This window comes from Amblyomma maculatum, chromosome 11, assembly GCF_055883805.1.
Source record: "Amblyomma maculatum isolate TAMU_Amacu chromosome 11, ASM5588380v1, whole genome shotgun sequence".
NCBI classification, from domain to species: domain Eukaryota; kingdom Metazoa; phylum Arthropoda; class Arachnida; order Ixodida; family Ixodidae; genus Amblyomma; species Amblyomma maculatum.
The window spans coordinates 132,888,421-132,909,212 of record NC_139354.1 but is presented as its reverse complement, the minus strand read 5'-3'; the positions used below and the strand labels follow the sequence as shown (position 1 = coordinate 132,909,212).

The window sequence follows — 20,792 nt, the reverse complement described above, 5'->3', positions numbered from 1 at the left end:
TATGTGCACCCAAGTGGCCAAAAACCACTCCGTGTGGCGCCTTTTGAGTGCAAGGAGATCAATGATAAAGTTCGTGGAATGTTGAAGCAGGATGTCGTTCAAGAGTAATGCAGTGCATGGGCGGCTCCAGTAATTCTTGTGCGAACGAAAGATGGCCCATGGCAATTTTGTGTCGATTAACGCCGCCGAAATTCAGTCACCAAAAAGGAAGTCAACCCGCTTCCCCGCATTTATGGCGCCATTGACTGCTTGTACTGTGCGTCATACTGCGCATCTATAGACCTGCGGTCAGGATAATGACAGATTCTGATGCACCCAACCTATAAGGAGAAGACCGCTTTCATCACTCCCGATGGTCTGATCGAATTTAACGTTATGGCCTTCGATTTGTGCAATTTACCTTCGACATTTGAAAGCGTCATGGATTCTACACTACGTGGACTGAAATGGGAGGTCTGTATGTACTATCTGGACGACGTAGGGATCTTTGGCCGGATATTAAAAGAGTACAACGACCGCCTAGTGCTCGGTGCTGAGCTGCTTGCGCAAAACTGGTTTCGTGCGGAATAAAAAAAAAAAAACAGCCGTTTTGTCGAGGAACAGGCATTGGTGCTTGGTCACCTCGTCAATGGTGTTGTCGTCCGGCCTAATCTTCAAAGACCGTAGCTGGTTCCGCGTTTCAGCAACCTCGTAACGTGAAGGAGCTCCGCAGTTTTTTTAGGCTTTTCTCCTTCTTCTGACGCTTCATCTCTCGTTTTGCAGACGTCGCCTACCCGCTCATGTGCCTACTGCATAAAGACGCTCCATTCGAGTGGATATGTGAGTGCGATTCGTCTTTCTGGCAACTGTCAGTTCAGTTCAGTCATATAGTCGTGTCCGACTCTTCGTGACCCTATGGACCATGTCACGCCACGCTTTCCAGTCTCTCACTATCTTTCTAACATCACATAACTTCATCTGCAGTGCCTCGAGGATGCCATCTAACCATCGTGTTCGCTGCCTACCCCTTCTCCGGCGACCCTCAACCTTTCCCAACATCAAATCTTTCTCCAGCGACTCCTCTCTTCTCATCAGATGACCAAAGTAGCTGAGCTTTACCTTTAGAATTTGACCCTCCAATGAGCGGTCAGGGTTTATGGTCGACATTATCGACTGATTTGATCTTCTGGCAGTCCAAGGAACTCTCAAGAGTCTTCGCCAGCACCACAATTCAAACGCGTCAATTCTTCGGCGGTCAGCCTTTTTCACAGTCCAACTCTCGCATCCATACATCACAACTGGAAAGACCATAGCACGAGTTATACGGATCTTGGTTGGCACACTAATGTCTCTGCTCTTTAATAGGCGGTCAAGGCTAACCATTGCTCTCTGTCCCAGAAGCAGGCGTCTTCTAATTTCCTGGCTGCAGTCTCCTTCCGAGGTAATCTTGGAGCCCAAGAAGAGAAAATCTGTCACAGCTTCCACTTCTTGTCCATTGATGCTCCAGGACTTGATAGGGCAAGACGCCATGATCTTTGTCTTTTTAATATTCAGTTTGAGCCCAAACTTCTCACTCTCTTCTTGTACGCGCATCAGAAGTCTCTTGAGTTCCACTTCACTTTCTGCCATTAAAGTGGTATCATCCGCATATCTAAGGTTGTTGATACGTTTTCCAGCATTCTTCACTCCAGCTGAAGACTCGTCCAGACCGGCCTTCCTCATGATGCAGTCTGCATATAGGTTAAATAGGCAGGGCGACAGTATGCAGCCTTGCTTCACTCCTTTCTCAATCGGAAACCAATCCGTAAGACCATGCCCAGTTCTTACAGGTTCCTACAGGTTCATACAGGTTCCTGAGGAGACAGATGAGGTGAATTGGAACTCCCATATTTTGGAGAGCTTGCCACAATCAGCTGAGATCTACGCAGTCAAACGCTTTCGCATAATCAATAAAGCAGAGGTAGATGGGTTTCTGGAACTCTCTTGCTTTTTCCATAATCCAGCGAAAGATGGCTATTTGGTCTCTAGTTCCTCTGCCCTTGCGAAACCCAGCTTGCACGTCCGGAAGTTCCCGATCCACATACTGCTGCAGCCTTCCTTGGAAGATTTTCAACATCACCTTGCTAGCATGCGAAATAAGCGCGATCGTGCGGTAGTTGGAACATTCTTTGGCACTGCCTTTCTTTGGAATGGGGATGTAAAGTGACCTCCTCCAATCCTGTGGCTACTGCAGTGTTGTCCAAATCTTCTGACATAATGTATGCAGAATGTTAACAGCGTCATGGTTGAGGTTTTGAAGCAACTCAGCTGGAATGCCATCAATTCCGCTAGCTTCGTTCTTAGCAAGGCTGGCTAAGGCCCATTTAACTGCACTCTTCAGGATGCCCGGCTCGAGATCAATAATAACAACCCTCTTATGTTGGGTTTGCACATTCGGGTCCTTGTACAGTTCTGTGTATTCCTGCCACCTCTTCTTTATCTGTGAGGCTTCAGTGAGGTCCTTGCCGCGTTTGTCCTTTATCACGCCCAGCTTAGCATATGCCTACTGCATAAAGACGCTCCATTCGAGTGGATATGTGAGTGCGATTCGTCTTTCTGGCAACTGAGGTTCCTCTGAAAATCTCATTCTATCTTAAGGCACTTGAACCATTCTGCTCCAACGGAATGCATACTGACGCAAGTGGCGTATCAGTGCTGTCCTCGTTCAGTGCTATGACGACAGCGACCATGTCATTGCTTACGTTAGTCGGACTCTAAGTAAGACTGAGCGCAAGTACACGATCACCGAGCCGGAGTGCCTCGCGGTTATTTTCGCTGTGCAGCGGTTTCTCTGCTACCTGTACAGACGGCTTTTCGTAGCGCTAACCGATTATCATTCCCGCTGCCGGTACTCAACCTCCATAATCCGTCTGGTTGCCTGGCCCGCTGGGCACTTCGCTTACAAGAATACGACTATACTAGTTTATACAAGAACGGCTGACGGCACGCAGACGCGGACTGCCTCTGCCGGTGGCAACTTGTCACGACGGAACGTTACGCGAACAACTTCTATCATTCCATCACTGCTTTATCTGAAGAATTTCCTGATACTCGTGCCTTCCAAACAAAGCAACAAAATGACCCGCATCTGGAGCCGCTCTTGAAAGCTGTTCGGGACCCAACCTCGAACAGCCAGTTTTATCTACATGATGGCTTGTTATATAAGAAAGCTTATTCATACACAGGGCGTCGGTTCCTGCTGGTAATGCCTGAAAACCTCTGTCGTTTCATTTTACGCGTAATGCATGACGAACCAGCTTCGGGGTACCTGGGATCCGCGAAAACTTTGCACCTTACTCTGGAGCGATTCTACTGGCCACAGATGCGCCGCACGTTTGAACAGTATGTGGCCAGCTGTCCTCAGTGCCAGAGTCACGAAAGTCCTACTGATGTAGCCCCCGGAATTCTTCACCCTGCGGTGCTGCCCAAAGCTCCTTTTGAGAAAGTCGGATTGGGCCTTTGGATCCTTTCAAGAGTCATAAAAAGGTAACCGTTGGATGGCTGTATGTTTGAACCATCGTATACTCATTACTGTAAGACGGCTGCTATTCCCTCCGCTATAACGTGCCAAGTGTCCCTTTTTATCCTGAATTCCGTCATCTTGCGACATGGTCCCCGAGATTGTGATTAGTAGAAGCCGCCAATTTACAGCCGCTGTGATGGAAGAACTTCTTCGATTATGTTGCATCACAATTCAGACATTCTACCCCTTTTCGCGCTCAAAGAAATGGTTTAACCGAACGCACCAACAGAACTCTCAAAAATATGCTTGCAATGTACCGTCTTTGCCAAAAGTAGCCGAGCAGCACAGCCGGCCGGCGGAGCAGGCACGGGGCCGATCTGCGGCGCTACCATCGCCGTCGCTGGACGCTGCTCTCCGGCGGCGAGTGTAAGCTGACTGACGTAAACACGCTCCCTCGCTCTTCTTCTTGGGATAATAAAAAGTAAGCAAGTATCATGTGGGGTGCCTGATTTGGAGCCTTCAGAACGCTGCGCTACTGAAGGGCGCTCCGCATAGCATAACTCATTCAATGCTCCTTTTTCTGGCGCTGTGAAGCTCGCACTTCCTTAGATTGCCTTCGCGTTTAATATCGGTACAGTGCTCTCGTAGTTGCAATGAATGGACAAAATAAACGCTTTTCGACTCGTTTGGATCGTCCGGAAAGTATGGCGAGGAATCGATTTCGAAAACTCGATGCGCTTTTCCTGCGCTTCCTAGTCGCCTATTGTGACCACTACCGAATTTCTTGTGACGCTAAGTTAAGAAAAATAAAGACTTCCAGCTGTTTCATATGCCCCTCTTTCTGAGTACCTTCTTTACTGCTATTTGGACACGTACAAAAAGCGCGTAGTGTTTTCCTCGTTGGTAGTTACGTTCGTGCGTTAGCCTGCTGCTACTCTCTTTAATTAGTGAACTGCATAAAAATGTAATTCTCATACCTTAAACATATGTCGCCGATTTTCCCAATAAGTGCGGCCGTTTCTTTTTTGTTTCTTTTACGAGGGAACACCATGGCGAGCAAACCTAACAGCAACATGTTCTGGAAGTGAAAAATAATTCGGAAGTGCAGCATTTGATTTGCACTGGAAATTAATTTTTCGTTACTGCCTATTCCCTAGTGACTTGATTGGTAGAGTAGAACCCGCTGGCAGAGTGGTGTATCTGTGACTCGATAAATAGGCTGCTGGAATAGAACCTTCAATTGCAACACAAAATCAACCTCAGACTCCCGTTTTTACTGAACTCCCTGGCAGCAAAAAGGTGGCAGAAAAAGGAAGCTTAATTTGGAAGGAATTTCAACGCAAGTGGAGGCAAAACGTCTTCATGGACATCCTTCGCAATAGCAAGACTTTCTTAGGGCATCATATGCTAGGGAACATTTACATCACTCATTCGGTATTGCCAAATACTTTTTGAAGCAGTTGCAAATCTCTGCTCAGATTTTCAGCATTCAGTTTGATGTTGAAATCGCAAAAACCATTAAGCACCTCTGTGCGTTAACAAGCGGCGGCAAATGCGAAAATAACGGATTCGCCTCATTACATGGACACGAATAGCTGCACTAGAAACAGCGGTAAACATCGCCTCTCTCTAGCAGAGCGAAGTGTCCCCATTGCAGAGTAGGAATCGCAGGAAACACCAAACCCAAGTTTCTATCGTGTCCTATCTCCATGTGCTAGTATTCAAACGAGACAAAAAAAAAAACACTTTTCGAGTCACTTCATCTACGTGAGCTGGGTTTTGGGATTCAACATCCAAGGTCTTCTAACGAAGAGCATAGATTCACGATGCCAGCCCAAAATCAGCGTTAAGTGTGTTTTGCTGCGCACGGCGCCCTCTATGACTAGCACAGCGTTCTAAAGGAACGTAATTGGACTCTTCACATAGTACCCGCTTACATTTTATCATCCCCCCAAAAAATAGCGAGGGAGTAGCCTTACGTCAGCACGCTTACACTCGCAGCCGGCGAGCAGCGGCCACCGACGGCGGCCGCCACGCCGCAGCTCGGCCCTGCGCTTGCTCCGCCGGCCGGCTGAGCTGCTCGGCTACTTTTGGCAGGTACGTCGTTTGGACCATAAGAACTGGGATTGTGTTCTTCTGTTTATCACATGCGCTTTGACCACTGACAGCCATGAGACCACAGCATACAGTCTATTCTTAAGAACTGGGATTGTGTTCTTCTGTTTATCACATGCGCTTTGACCACTGACAGCCATGAGACCACAGCATACAGTCTATTCTTCCTACGGTACCCCCGCTTCCCTCGACATACCCTCGACACAATCCTCCCATTTTCCACTGACCGCGGCCTGTGCTTAGCGAAAACCGTTTGCCTGGCGGAAGAAGCGCGGCGAATTTCATGACTGAGAACCTTGGCATCACAAGGACGATCGAAAGCTCAATACGACAACCACCATCGCCGGATCACCTGCCTGCCAGGTGACCGAGTATGGCTTTGGAAGCCTATATGAAAGTGCTGGCATGCCACACTGGTCCATATGTTTTGCTAGAACGGCTCGGCGAAATAAACTACCGGATTGCACGGATTAGGGCGAGTGGACGACGTCCGGCAAAGACTGAGGTGGTGCATGTCACCCGGCTGAACAATTGTCGATGCCGCGACATCTGACTCACCCGGAGGGCTTCGTTTGCAAAAGGGGGGGGGGATGTTACAGGCTAGATGGATGCAGAAAACGAAAACTCTAAGCTGGGAGACGAAGAAGTGTGTATGTTGAGGTGCCGTCTGACTCGGGTGCACTTGTTTTGCCGGAGTAATGCGGTTTATGCGGTGACTTCAATAGTGCTAAAATACGTTTGTAACAAAGCAATGCGTTGAATCACCTCGCAAAGTAGAGAATAAACTCTGAACGGCATTTATGTACGTAAATAACAACCTCGTACCCATTGATTGTCGTTTGGAAAAGTAAAAGTGATCAATGCTAATTACCTTAGTACAGGCTCATTAAAAGAGATATTGATGACAGTGCCGAAACTAAAGAAACCATCAAATTATATCCTGCCCGTTACCTGCAGAGGCCGGTGACGTCATGAGTGAGCAGGGATTGGAATTGGCAAAGTAGGCAAAGAATGGCAAATTGTAGTTGCATGATCAATTATGAAGAAAAAAAAAACGTGTTCGAATAAAAAGTACTAAAAATTTTGTTATACTTTACTCATCATCTCTTTCCTGACCACCCCAGAGAAAAGAGGTCATATAAGGCCACAGGTTCTAAATGTGTTACTAGCAGAAATTTCCGCGTGAGGAAATACGTTGCCGCATACAGAGGGATATTTTAGTTAATATCGTTTCGACTTCTGCGTAGTTCATTTTTAGCATTCGTCTAATTCCGCACCTGGCAGCGTGGATGTATTTATTAGAAGGGTAGCAATGAGTCTGCAGGCGACCATTTCCAATTCTACTTCAGCTTAGATGACAATTTAGTCAAATATCAGCCTGTGACATCTTTAAGGGCCCAAGGAAAGCACACAATAAACTTTATCTCGCACTTGTGCAGTTGCATTTCACTCCTCTGCGCACCCACTTATTTATTTATTTTCTCGTGGGTGCCAGCAACCTATGAGTTTCTTTCAAGAACGAGGAACGCTCAGAAACGTAACGTAACGTGGGTCTACCAGAACATAAACAAGTGAGAAGCCCTTTCAGAGACATCAGTGAGGCGTAGAGCACGTATGGCCCTGGAAACAGCTTGCTGATGAGATTTTCCGTTATAATGGCCGACTGCATTGTACTATGCACCTTTTACAAAACGTCTTTGCAGTAAGCCACAAAATGTTCGAAAACGCAAAAACGCAAGCCTTCCTACGAGCAGAGGAAGACCGAGCTAAACATGAACTTTATTAGTTGAGTAACTTTGTTATTACAATGGCCTGCGTTTTTCACAAAATATAGTGTTTGTTTCTGGATAATTCAGTTTCACTGCATTTTGTTAGTGCGATGGGATAGTTGATGCGTAATAGTCACATTAACCGGCGCGGCAGCTAAATGGCGGTTAATGCTGCAGCACAGCACTAAAAACCGAAGATGCAGAGAGCGCCGCCAAATTTGTGCAGCTAATAGAAAGGAAGAACTTAGCATTTTTGAAGATAATGAAATACTTAACGGCACAGTTCGGCGCTGCTGATCCCGATGGCTTTTACTTTCTTGAGGTTTGATTCAGAATCTTTAATTTTTCTGTGTCTTTTATGAAAGTAAACAATATATTTGAACATATTTGAAAGACAATCTAAATGCATATACTTCATTTATATATTATAAAATACTTTTTCGGTATACCTTTTCTTTTATTTCCTGCACTCTTTAGAATCACCTGTGTAACTTTTATGGTCGTGAAACGAAATACGACTTCAAATAAAATAATTCTGATATCAAGAAACGATAACATGCAGTGCACGAAAAACGGGACGCCAGTCAGGAGCCTTACAACTCCGCAAACTCGTGGATGTTGTTGACAACTTGCTTGCCCACCATCACGATTGCCAGTTGGACAGAAACTTCATACAAACAGCCGCCTGCGCACTGAAAGAGTCACACCAATGTTTGGTCCTTCGTTAGTAAAAAATAGGAACATTGCTTCTTAGATGCGTTTTTGAAATAGAGAGGGAAGATAAGGCTTAACATCAAAAATGCTTTAGGATAGAAGAAATACTTCAGTCCACTGGCTAAAGTTTTATAAAACGGCTCATTTGGACGAATGCAGGTCTTGTTGTCGAAATACCGGCTAGCGCAATATGGTCAGCCCTGTTAGAGTGGTCTAAAATGTGTCTTAAAACATACGCCCACCAATGCCCAGATATTCAAGGCAATAGTACTTTTTGAACAGGAAGCTTTTATAAACACCGGTTCTAGTCTAGCCTTCTATATGCATTTTAATATATGAATATCATGTGCTTTTTTTTGCAGTTTTAAATATTCGGTCATTTGGTCAGAAGAACTTAAAAAAAAAGATAATATGAATCGATGTTAGACCATTTCTGCTAATGTGTTCATAAGGGTGTTCATAAGGGATCACGTTCTACGTGACGCTGGCGGTAACACAGGACGTTCCACGTCCGCCGCAATGGTTGAGGGTGGCGCTGGTGAACACTCTCAAGGTTCGTATACAGACAACATTTAATACCCGAGAAAGTAGCAGGGGGGACAGCGGCCGATGTAGCTCAGTTGCAAGAGCACCGGAGGCGATATTCGGAGGTCGTGGGTTCGGTCCCCACCATCGGCACGTTGTTTTTTCTTCTACTTTGTGTTTAATTATCTTTCCCCTAAGCAGATTACATTACTCATTTCTGTGATTATCTCAGTAAAAATTAAAAAAAGGCATAAAACATAATCCCCAATGCGTTCCTTGGCCTCGCCGACTGCTGGCTTGTATAATGAGTTTACTTTGCGTCGCGACGGGAAGCTCAGGCTGCATGGTCACATGTTGGGCTTTTGTTACGCGCTAAAATAAAATAAAATTCCGCGGAAAAGCAGCTTCTTGTTGCCAAGCCTCAATGCAAAACCACGCGCGTAATTTGAATGGAACGATGACTCTGAAGGTTGGCTTTGTGTATACCTGTGAGAAGGACTACGTCCAGTTGTCGACGGTGATAGCGGAGGAGTTAAAAATACTTTCTGCTCCTCTACGCCTAGAGCACTGGTTTTAAGCAAACCAGTGCTTAATTAGTGACCACAGTCACCGCCACAGTTGATTGCTATTTGAGTATAGGATGCTAACCGAAACCGTATTAGGTGGTTAATGGCGCATGATTTCAACGAAAAGGAATGTTCCGCAGCGCTAACAAAGACAAATGTACAGGTACACAGGATCAGCGCCTGTCCTGTTCTTGTGATTATATGTGAATTCGCTTTGCTGGCGCTGTGAAACATTTCCTTTTCGTTCAAACGCTCTAGCCAAGCAATTGGTGTTACATGTTTTCATCTGTTAATTTTATTAATTCGTTGAGTGTGTCAGTGTTTAAATTCGAAGGAAACTTAGTAAATGTGCCATTGACACATCCTAAAAAACCAGTTGGAAAGGAGAGTTTGCCTTATATAAGTGTGAGCTGCCGAGTGTCGGTTACTCAGCCACCAATTCTGTCCAACCACCTTGATAAGCACTGCTGAGACGTCGCTTTTACAAGGGTTCAAGTGCGCTAGGGGCGTTAAATGAAATTGTTTCCTCTAATGCTTTCAGATAATCTAGGAGTCTTATAAAACCTGAGAAAGCAGATAATTTTCCATACGATACGGAGCCAGTGACACATCCACATTGTCAGCGCATAAGTAAGTCCTAGCACAGTTCCTTGCACAGCTAGCGCAAAATTGTTTTGGAGGGGCGAAAATCACGCCAGAACTGCACAGCGGTCGCATTCACAGTTGACGTAGTTGAAATCGATGGCCTACACTGTTACCGCTCCCGACAAGAAAGGGCCGAGTTGTTTTCGTGAGCTTTGAAAATTACCGAGTTTCGCCCTAGCTTCAGACTGAAAATATGTCAAGACAATAAAGGGCCCGCCCCATCGACCGTGATTCTCAGCTACTGGAAAGCCGTGGACTGTCAACAATCCTGACCATGCAAACTGAACACGCGAACGGACATAGTCGGAAACAGATCTGAGCGCCATTAGGGAAACAGATGAAACATCTACTGGAGGTTGTTTGTTCTATCCTGCTTCGACGGCATTGCAGGGCTTAACATGCATTGTCACTGTAAGGTCCGGCGCGTTGCCGTTTGTATTTTTGGGCATCCTTGACTGGGAAGGAATGTCTCGGCGGGGTGCCGTGGTGCGAACTGCGCGTCTGGTCTGTTTTCAAACACTTCCTAGAAGGAGACCATTAGTTCAAGAACGCCGGCTCCTCGTTCGGACCCCCGCCACACGTGTCCCTTTGTTACGGGAGACGGGAGAGACCCTCCGCTTCCCTCGAGCCGGACCTCATTAACGCGGCCCCCCGTGGTCCCGTCGCCCGAGTGAGAACGGCCGGGGGCCATAAATCCCGCGAGAGGGGTCTGGATTTCGTCCCGCTGCATAACGTGTAGCTTGCTAGTACACGACTGTCAGTAAGCGAAACGGTCGGACAGGCTGCGACGAGTGGCCCACATACGCGGGGAAGAGCTACAGTTACTGTGTTTATATTTTTACGTGTGGAAAGGGGCGCGCTCTCGGCTCACCTCTGGAGCGCGGGACGGGCCCCGAGTGTCTTTTGCTGGAGCTACTCCTTGCGTTAGGACGCTCGCGCTGGCGAGCGCTGGGAGTAGCTAGGGGTTGATTTGGAGCTGGGGAAAGAGGCGCCAGCTCGACTGCGGGGACGCGGAGTCCCTTGTCGCTCTGTTTAGCGGTCGGCGCGGCCGACCACGGCTAGTTTTCCTTTGTGAATATAACTCTTGTACCTCTTATTCTTTTGTATAAAGTTCTCCGGTTGTTTACCAAGTTGCTCCACCAACTTACTGGTTTGCTCCACCATCCAGTCACCTATCAACATCCGAACCAAAAACTTTACTGTCACCGTGGAATACATAGCAAAAGCGATCGACCACGTCACTTCAACGAGTTCCAAGGCGTTAGCCGCAAAGGATGACAATTCCAAATTGGTGCTGTGGAGCATGCAAAATCTTTTTGCGGTGGATGTAGAGCTGCCACTTGAGAGTAGATGGAGGCTAACTCGATTGCGGTCCAGCAAACATAGCTCAGAACGTATCGAGCTACGGCTATTATACTATCGGTACAAAGAAAAATGCGTCTGAGTGCCAGAAAGTACATTGAAGCAGAAAGCACGAAAACGAACGGACGTTTTGTGGACGTATACGTTATAAGAAACAGAACTAAAACAACAAGATGGCAGCGGCAAGAATAGTCATGTGTTACGCTACCGTCCCCATTAACTCCGCGTTAAATTGCGCCGAGCAACAGGTGGAAATAGGACCCTTTTCTGCCCATAAACGATTTGCAAAGCACTGATCGAAGGTTACATTTGATTCCTCTGAAGTCGACACGAAGACGTGGAATTAGCGATGAAATGTTTACTGCTGCCCAAGCGTTTTTTAAGGGAGCTGCTGGAAGGGAAGCCGCTTTCTTATCATGCTGCTAGGATAGGTTGTGAATTGAACAAAAAATAGCGCAAAAGACGGTTTCTTCTACAAAATCATGTGAAAACTGTAAGTGTTTTTTCGTCCTAGGAGTGGTGATGAATCAGTGCCAAGAAAATTTGCCTCTGTACTTCTGACAACGTGTGAATGCCTGCCATCTTCAGTTACAAATTTCCAATATATGGAACTACCAGTTCATTAACAAGAATATAGAAGAGTTTTATGTGGCGCTGCCATAGACAAGAGTGAATTGGCTAAATGTGAAATACCTTTCACAAATAAACACAACAAGCCAAAGCGCTCATCAATGATTCTGGCGTTGAACTCATCTACGCTCATTTTCAATTCGAGCACGTGTTGGTGTATTTTCGACCGAAGCGCACAGCCACAATACTATGATCTATTGTTCCTTACCTCAATGCTGCAATACCCTTGAATAAAAAACTGGCTATGGTATGTTGTTTTGTTTATCGCATCGAAAATAAAGGGAACAAAGAAAGTAAGCCAGTGGAAGTCGCCCTGTGTCTTTTCCCACATAGGCAGCGAAAAGAAAAAGCACGACATTCATCTTGTGGCATCTCATCTAGCGATGTCCCTGGTACGTTCAGCCCTTTGGAATGCCATTTTTAGCTAGCTTATGTCTCATGTAAATCAGCCACGAGCCAGCTCAGGCTATATGCTGCGAATATGGAAGAAAATATGCCCATGTGGGGCCTTCCCCTAATGCTTTGCTCTTCGTCAAAGATTGCTTAAGGAAGTACTATAATTATCCAAATAAAATAAACATTTTATGTATTCAAAAGAAAGGAAAAGGTTGACGCGAAAATGCGCCTCATATAGAGTCATTCGTACCTGGATAGACATCTTAAAGGAGACATATGCCCAAGAAGTGTGCGAAAGAGGCGTTGTAATCGACTTCCAGTTAGTGTGCCAACAAATAACGTGTGAATGATGATATATCGATTTTCAATTTTATATCGATAACAATAAGCGGTACTGGCGCGCTGTAGTGCCTGGTCTGTTATATTTCATAGGCAGAATCAACACGCACAGGGTGGAATTCCGTGACTTTGCCTAAGCAATTTGATATCTGTTGCGTTCGCGCTTTCCACGCCATTGAACTTCATTTACTGCCATCGCGCAAATCCAGGTAAACCGCGGTCTCAGGACATCGTGTGTAGAGCCCCACCCATATAGGTTCTTCAAATCACTTCCCCCCTTCCCCGCTTGCATTATAAAAGACATGGACGGAGAAAGTTTAGCATTTGCTACGTTACCTTATCCAACGTGTGTCCGAAAAGGGTTCCTTGCTGGCCTGGGTGGTCGGAGAACCTTTGTGACGGAAGCAGAGCATTACTCACCAGAAATGCTACGCATCATCTAAAGCACCTTTCTTAACACAATTTCACTCGCTTGCTGAAGATTTGATAAGGAACATATGCGAGAGTGAACACTAGGCACAAATATGGGCATCATACTAAAATAAGGATGCTAGTTTGACTCTGAGTGCCGTACTTGAGTTGTGCTGTGGTTTGCATGTATCGCTCTTTAGACACGAAATATCTACTTTTGAATAAGTCGTTATCAGAAGCTTTGAAAGCCACGATAAATAAGGAAGGGTAAATTGCCGACTTCATGAGCTCCTTGGGTGGCGATTTTCGTACAGCATCTAACATATATGACAGTAGTACAGTCCCGTAGTACATTAGGACTAAAGTATATAACAATCAGACACTTTTGTTTAACTGACTCCCATGAGTTGTATGTAGTGTGGTTTTTAAAGATACTGAAAATTTAGCCTTTATAAGAAAATACTGTATCAACCGCAGCAAGCTTGCTAAATTACGCCAGTGTCCGAACAATAATATCTTTAGGCATATCAGGCTTGTCGCTGTCGTACCTTCCTTTAAAGAAAGCAATGTATATGAGTGAAGAGTACGTATTAAGAAACGTGAAGAGGAACATCTTGAGGGTATAGCTATCTTCATATTCCTGTTGTGTTCTTGGTCGCTCTGAAAAAAATACAAGAAAAAAGGATGGTTTACACTTGAATAGAAGATCCATGAGATGAAGTGATGATAAATAATAAACTTCAGGCGCAACCCATAATATTCATAATTCCCCAGTTGTCACATAGATAATATCTGAAATCTAAGCCCGGATGGTAAAAAATAAAAGAAACACAAGATATGTTATAATAGAACAAAATGACTTTTAAAATGATGTGAGACGTCTTAGCGAGACGTCAGGGTTCGTTTTATCTGTTTATATGTTGTATATGGCGGTGTCATGTTATTACGCAGTTTGAAAAATTTTGCACTAACTATACATGTTCTGCCAGGCTCACGAAAGCTTTGAAAGTTTACTTGAATTGAACGAAATCTATAGCTTATTTGGATTCAAGTCGGAGCATGCAGCCAGTATAATCCTCTCTGCAGAAACACTAGTATAGAAAAGACTATTACACATACCTATTTCAGTCAACCGCGTTGCAAGGGGTTGGTAAAACTGTAAAATAAAAAAATATATATTTATTTAGTTGTTTAGCTGTTTTTATTTATGTCCACGTTTACTATAAGCGACGCATTTCTGTACTAGATCAGTAGTCTTTACGTGCGAGTATTCCCGCTTGGTGCAAAAAATGGTGCGAATAAATTCGCGTGAAAGCCTGTAGCAGAGAGACCAAAACTCCAGGACAAACCTGGTTTTAAACAAAGAAAAAATCCTTGCAATCAGTTTAATAATAAAGTGGCCGTTGCAATCCCTGCCTTTCGCAATTCAAACTTATTGTATGTATGAAAAAGCCTGGGAAGATTAAAGAACAACAGATGACGCACCTTGTTCATGAGCAGTATGATGACGAGATTAAGGACTGAGGCGGTGATTGCTGTGGTTATGTGGGCATGAGAGCGCCAGTATGGGCTCCGAGACATCCAGCCAACCGAGATGATGCGGTAGCTTATGATGGCGAACACCGAGCACACCACCAGGCAGAGCTGCGAGGTAAGACGGTGATGGAGGACGAGATTTTGGCCGCTGTGTCCATATATCGAGATTATGAGTAGGTCTCTGTGCTGCTCAGATATTCAAAGCATGATTAGGAAGCTTAAACTATAAAGACTGTGCTCCACAAGAAACGCGAATAGCCCTTTTAAATGCTCATTAAATTTGCTTAAGGAAGGCAATTGCAGAAAAGTCTAAGCAAAGAAACTGCAATCTTTAATACCAGTGCCCAGTATTTTACAGGGGCAAGGTTGGCGCTCAGTCGTTGTGTGGAACAAGGCAACATTTAATTTCCTGGGTAGTAATTACGACATAGCCAGTTCTGCACCTCAAACACCCATAAACCCGAACCATGGAATAACACAATCCCGGATATACGGCTACCACATGCAATACAAATAATATACGTTATAGTCCCTTTGACTTTAGAACAATATTTAGTGCAGTTCTTATCGTAATAAGTGCCAAATGAGATCACCTCAAATCCACAGCGATGTAGTATAGGAAGCAAACTTTTAATGACACTATTTCGCGGGATAAAAAGAAAGTCACTTCTGTGCTATTTTGCAGTACAATTGCCTAAAACATATCTCAGTAAGATGGGGCGCGGATGCGCCATTTTTAGTATTGAGCTGTTTATAGGCCACGAGGCGGGGATTAAATGAATCCTTTTCCGAGAGCCCGTGTCTTACGACAAGTTGCGTCTAGTAGTAGAAAATATTAAGAATCTTCTGCTCTTGCAGGTTTCTAAACCTCTCTTGTTACTTGTGTACGCACTGCGTCTGACACGACCCTTAGATGACACATAAAAATGGCGACTAATAAAAGTACATCTGTAACGCAAGGCCGCCTTAGTGAATCAGTGTGTGAGTGAAAGAAGTAGGGACACTGTTTCAGAAGGGTGCACCTGTGTTTTAATGCATGTATCTACAAATGCATAGTGCAAGGTATACATGCTGTCTGAGAAGCAGCCGTGGAAGACTGCTAGTAATAACTGCCAGCCGCCTCGCTAAAATTTCTATGAGACACAGCTGGCTGTATGGTGGCTTCAAGGAGAGGTAGCAATAGTTGGTCGAGATAAAACTACCGCCGACATACAGGCTTATCACTCTGATTCTGGATCGCGTATCAGTTCCGTAATCTTTGTTTGTTAATGCTCGATGTCGCGAGTCACACCTTTATCAGTTTCGTTGTAGCGCAAGATGCACCGAGATCTATCTCGAAGATTCCGGCCACTCGTGTGTCTTTTCACAATGTTCCAGCCTGTTTACGACGCTATCTAGATTGCTCTGTGCAGCCTCTAAATTGAGCGTTGACGAGTGTTACGAGTATTCTTTGTTCGACGATCGACCAACAGGTTTGCTGCTATCGCCGCCGCCGAGTTGCTTAGTTCTTTTGCGGGCGCAAGTCAGCCCAATAAAGAGTTAATTTCCGTACCATCAAGCTGTGTCTTCATTTGTGTCATCGACCCTGGTCACCACCACGTGACAATATTGACTGGAAGGTATCAGTCGTAAAAACACTACCAACTAGATACAGAGCGTTTTCGTCAGCAGTGTCTTGTAGACTGTTTTAGAAATACACGGAACCAGTCCTGCGGCCGGTACAACCCTCTTTCCTATAATATGGAAATAAATAATTCAGATACTGCGCGGTTTCGCGAGGACTCACTGTTGCACATGACGCTGACAATAATACTAAAACAGCTGAGCGTTGTTGGCAACTGAAAACATGCGCCAAATGCTAAAGGCATATTAGGGCAACCTGTACATCTCTTCTGTAGAGCACGTTTTAAGCTCGTTGCATGGTTGCTTCTCCGAACAAATTGTAGAATACTCGCTTGCAGTGTGTGGCTTGCGATATACAAACCATCAGCAGGACAACGGAATTCGCCCCAGATACTCTCAATACTTTCTCCCAGAAAGGCACGTACGGCTCGTAAGTCTGGAAGGAAATAAAAGAAAAAATTAATTATCGAAACAAACAAAACATGCTTTGTCGTGATATACGGCATTATTTAAGACATCAGAAATAGCGCCCACCAAGTACAACTGTGCAGAAACGGAGCATTTAGTACTGGCGTTTAAGTTACTGTTTATGTTACCTACTTGTCCTTTTATTTTTTGTGATAATAGACATCTCTGCAATACAGTGCACCATGTTACCGCTTACTTTACGGCTGCAACTAGAGCCCTCCCTACCGAGAGTGTCTAATACAGATTCCAAGGGCAACGGAAGGTGGTTAGACCGTTATCTCACCCTCACCTTCAAAGGCAGGGCCGAATTGGCAACCTTTCCTACAAGGTGATGCAATTTATTTTTGTTGGGTCACACAAGCCAACGCCCAGCGTGTGCACTAGCGTCATACCTTGCCAACAACCGCCTGCCAGAGTTACTTTGCTTTTTTCTCTCACAAAACCGACGCAAAATATTCTGGAGAACGGGGCGCAAGACTATTAGCGATTAGTTTCTCTGCATTAAGAAAAATGTGTGTTCTCACCAAATACGGCAGTAAATTATCGTCGCATTCATAGATACCACTGTTCTAGCTTTGAATAATTTGAAATAAACGTCGGCTGCGGCTTCAGGCCGGAAGTGCTTCGTCGTGTGCTGAAGGTAACGCAGATTCAAAATTCACTCTTTCAAGTGAATCATTAGCTGAAGAGTAAAATGCGATTTGCTCATTAAGTGCAAAAGGCTACAATGCACAATACACTAGACAAAAAGGTTTTGATTTGGCTTGGATATAGGGTTTAAAATCAGAAAGTGACTCAGGCTATGGGAGACGCCGTAGTGGAGGACACTGGAAATTTCTACCACCTGGAGTTCTTTAACCTGCACCGACATATCACTCACCTATGGGGCTGAAATGTGGAGGCTAACCAAGAGGGTTCTACTTAAATTGAGGACAACCCAGAGGGCTATGGAACGAAAAATGGTAGGGGTAACATTAAGAGATAGGAAGCGTGCAGAGTGGGTCAGAGAAAATAACTCAAAGTTAGCGACATTCTAGTGGAAATTAAGATGAAGAAATGGGCATGGGAAGGACATGTAGCGCGAAGGAAGGATAACCGATGGTCGCTTATAGGGCAACAAACTGGATTCCAACGGAAGGAAAGCGTAGCAGGGAACGGCAGAAGGTTAGGTGGACGGATGAGGTTAAGATGTTCGTGGGGGTCAAGTGGATGCAGCTAGCACAGAACCGGGTTAATTGGAGAAATATGAGAGAGGCCTTCGCCCTGCAGTGGGTACAGTAAGGCTGATGATGATGATGATAATGACATAGCACAGCACACATGGGCTTGCCTTCCACCTTTATGGAAAACCGGCCGTCGTTTTTGGTAATCGATGCCTCGTCCTTGAGCAAAGCAGTCGAGAGCTGTAACCACTGCGCCACCACGGCGAGGCCTAGCTAGATGTGGCACGAATCCTCTGATCACAATATTTTATATGATTGCATGATTTCGATCTATGCCAATAAAGGGCTAAAGGCCGTAAGGCATAAGACACTAGGCTGAAGCAGTAAAATATATGTGATGACAATATTTAATGTAATTATCTAATGCCAGTCACAGAGATGACGGCGTCATTGGGTCGGTTCATTTTTAGGAGACGCTTCTCACCATAGTTACAGGATTCAACTTGTATACAGTGGCTCTCGCCTCGTAACCTGGGTATACAACGTCCTGTAAAAGAAATGGATATTATAAACAATGTGAAAATCTTTGCTGTTATACAGTGGGAATAATAAATAGCGATATCGACGCTAACGGCACGCGTTTGCGACAGGGGCTCGTTCCTGTGCAACATGGGCCATTAGCCCTGTGTTCCAGTAAAAACGTCCCCGTAAAAAGAGCTTTCGAAAATACGTCCGTGGAAGGAAAGTCCCCATCTGCGAAGCAGGGACAAATGTCTCGAAACAGGTGCCATCAAACGTACTGTAACGTCATGCTTCGCCTCCCATGATGTCTGGGTTATCAGTGACGAATTCATTTTACCATCAGCAGCTTTTGCTAATTTCACTTTACATTTTCTATGGTTCTAGCATGAGTTTAGTTTGTATTTTGTTTCAAAGTTCTTTATTTTATTTTCCACGTGTTATAATCAAGGCGCAGAATGCCTTTCCCCGTGGCGTGGTGCAACACTGCGCACTACAGAGCTCGCAACCGTCAGATTTAAAGTAGCCGAATGGAAAAATATCACTGATGCGGGCGTTCATAACAAAAATAATGATGGTAGCAGTAAATATTTAGCAGGGGGCAAGTGCCTTTCTACATCTTTCTGTGCTTCAGCGACATCACTGGTAAAGTGTTTTGTAGTGGGGTGTTTGTTCACATACGGTACTGTCGTGGTGTGATCTGCTATTCGAACAGCGGGCCCGTCGACAGCGTCCTCGTTTTCGCTTTTCTGTGAGATGAAGGTGTGCTGACCACCGCCTTCAGTCGCCCGGGCGATGTGAACAGTGCTTGAGGAGCACACGTTGAACGACCAATTAGGGCTGGGCCTGTCTAATCCAGTAAGCATCGGGGCGAGTAGGCATCGCAATCATCACCGGAAGTGTGGCGAGAATTCTACACTGTCGTCATCGAAATGATTGACGCCTATACCCAGAGCATCTGCGAGGTGTTTTCAATGACGCTCCTGCCCTGGGCGATCCGCGAAAACTACAAGTTCGACCGACTTATTGCACGCTTTTTAATAAATAGCATTACCAGGCTGATGAGATCTGTGTTATTGAGTGCTAAACAAGTGGAAAACTGGGAACCAGAATTTTTTTTTTTTTTTTTGCGAAGTGAGAGACAAAACAATCCATTCTAATGGCAAACGTTTGACTTTGTAAAATTTTCTCCTAAGGGCAGCTTTCCCAGGTGCCTTGTCTTCCGGGGGCACTTTTTCCGGTGACTCTTACCTACACCTCATTAGCCCTATATCAAAGGACCTGATATTGCACTCTGGAGTTTGCAATTTTAAACCTCTGAAGAACAATTACCATGAGTAATTGAAAGCTTATGAATTTTTGCTCTCTTCCCTTCTCTCTTTCCTTTATTAATTACGAATTGCAGCGCCTTTCTTGTTCACATCCGCAGTTTTCCCTCCATCTCTCTATCTATCATTGACCATGCAGTCGCATTCTTAACTGAAGCCGGTACATCCTACAGATAGGAATCAAGCTCAAAGACTTATTGGCCTTGTGAATCCGCTCATACAACTATCATTTAAAAACAATTTCGGTGTTGTTGGGGTCAAGAGTGGCTGTTGAGACGATAATGCTAATAATAACGCCGCTTGGCGAGATTAAGGTAATGAAAATCACCCAATAAACTTTAACACTAAACTTTCAGCTTAATTGTTCGATGAAATCGAGTGGCGCACAAAATTGAATGATTCGAGACCAGTACATAAGAGTAGCCGATTACAAAGCTATTTTGCACTGCGCTCTAAAATGCTTGTTGTTTTACTACCCGCACGATTTGAGTAAAGAGCTGTTTAAATTGCATTGCATATGCGTGTGTTTCTGATCAGCAGTATCGACGTAAACAAATACTAAATTGTCGGCCTTTTTAATCCAGATCTATAGGTGTAAGCCATTAAAAGGAAACTCAGGCAATTTTCGAAGCTCACAGATATCAGCGAAATTTGCATCGGATGTTTTTCTCAACGTGCCATTACGTGTTCCTAAAAGCAGATTTGAGGACGTTTTAATTTTCCAACGGAATAATATTAAAGATAGCTCTCCGGGACCTGCGACTCGAGCAAGACAGCAAGTTTGTATGGCCAACATTGTGCTTGGTGAGGTCACAATAGTGCAGGGGTGTCTAGAAGAAGACGGCTACAATGCAGCGGCCCTAATGGGCGCGGCGTGTTACTGGCACGGGGTAAGGCGAAGCCGGCTCTACCCAGTAACAGCCTAGCAGAACGCTGACATGGACAATAGCTTGCTTGCAGACAACGTAGATCGTGGAATCCCCTTCTTGTAGTTTGAGCTGACAGTTTAATGCATTCCTTTGCAGTAATGGGTGGTAGCTAGTGTTGCGTTTTGGCTGCACGAGTTATTCTACGGAAAATAACTTAGTAATTCACCTTCGATTTGTGGAGGAAAACGAGCGTAGCGACAAATTCAATTCTATAATCCAGCATTTGGCGCTGATAGTGCATGTGTGCTCAGAAAATTTCACGCGGGACCGATA

General features: G+C 44.9%; 1 protein-coding gene across 1 annotated transcript in view; it reads right to left on the bottom strand.

Annotated features, from left to right (window-relative positions):
* Positions 1-20,792, bottom strand: part of LOC146174992 (anoctamin-4-like) — a 108,036-nt gene that overhangs the window by 27,218 nt on the left and 60,026 nt on the right. Inside the window, exons 15-21 of the mRNA XM_084585498.1 lie at positions 18,228-18,290; positions 16,474-16,548; positions 14,439-14,597; positions 14,073-14,109; positions 13,502-13,613; positions 12,879-12,933; positions 7,963-8,057 (exon numbers count right to left, since the gene is read on the bottom strand). Of these exons, the coding sequence (XP_084441624.1) occupies positions 7,963-8,057; positions 12,879-12,933; positions 13,502-13,613; positions 14,073-14,109; positions 14,439-14,597; positions 16,474-16,548; positions 18,228-18,290 (596 nt within the window). The remainder of the gene's footprint in view (positions 1-7,962; positions 8,058-12,878; positions 12,934-13,501; positions 13,614-14,072; positions 14,110-14,438; positions 14,598-16,473; positions 16,549-18,227; positions 18,291-20,792) is intronic.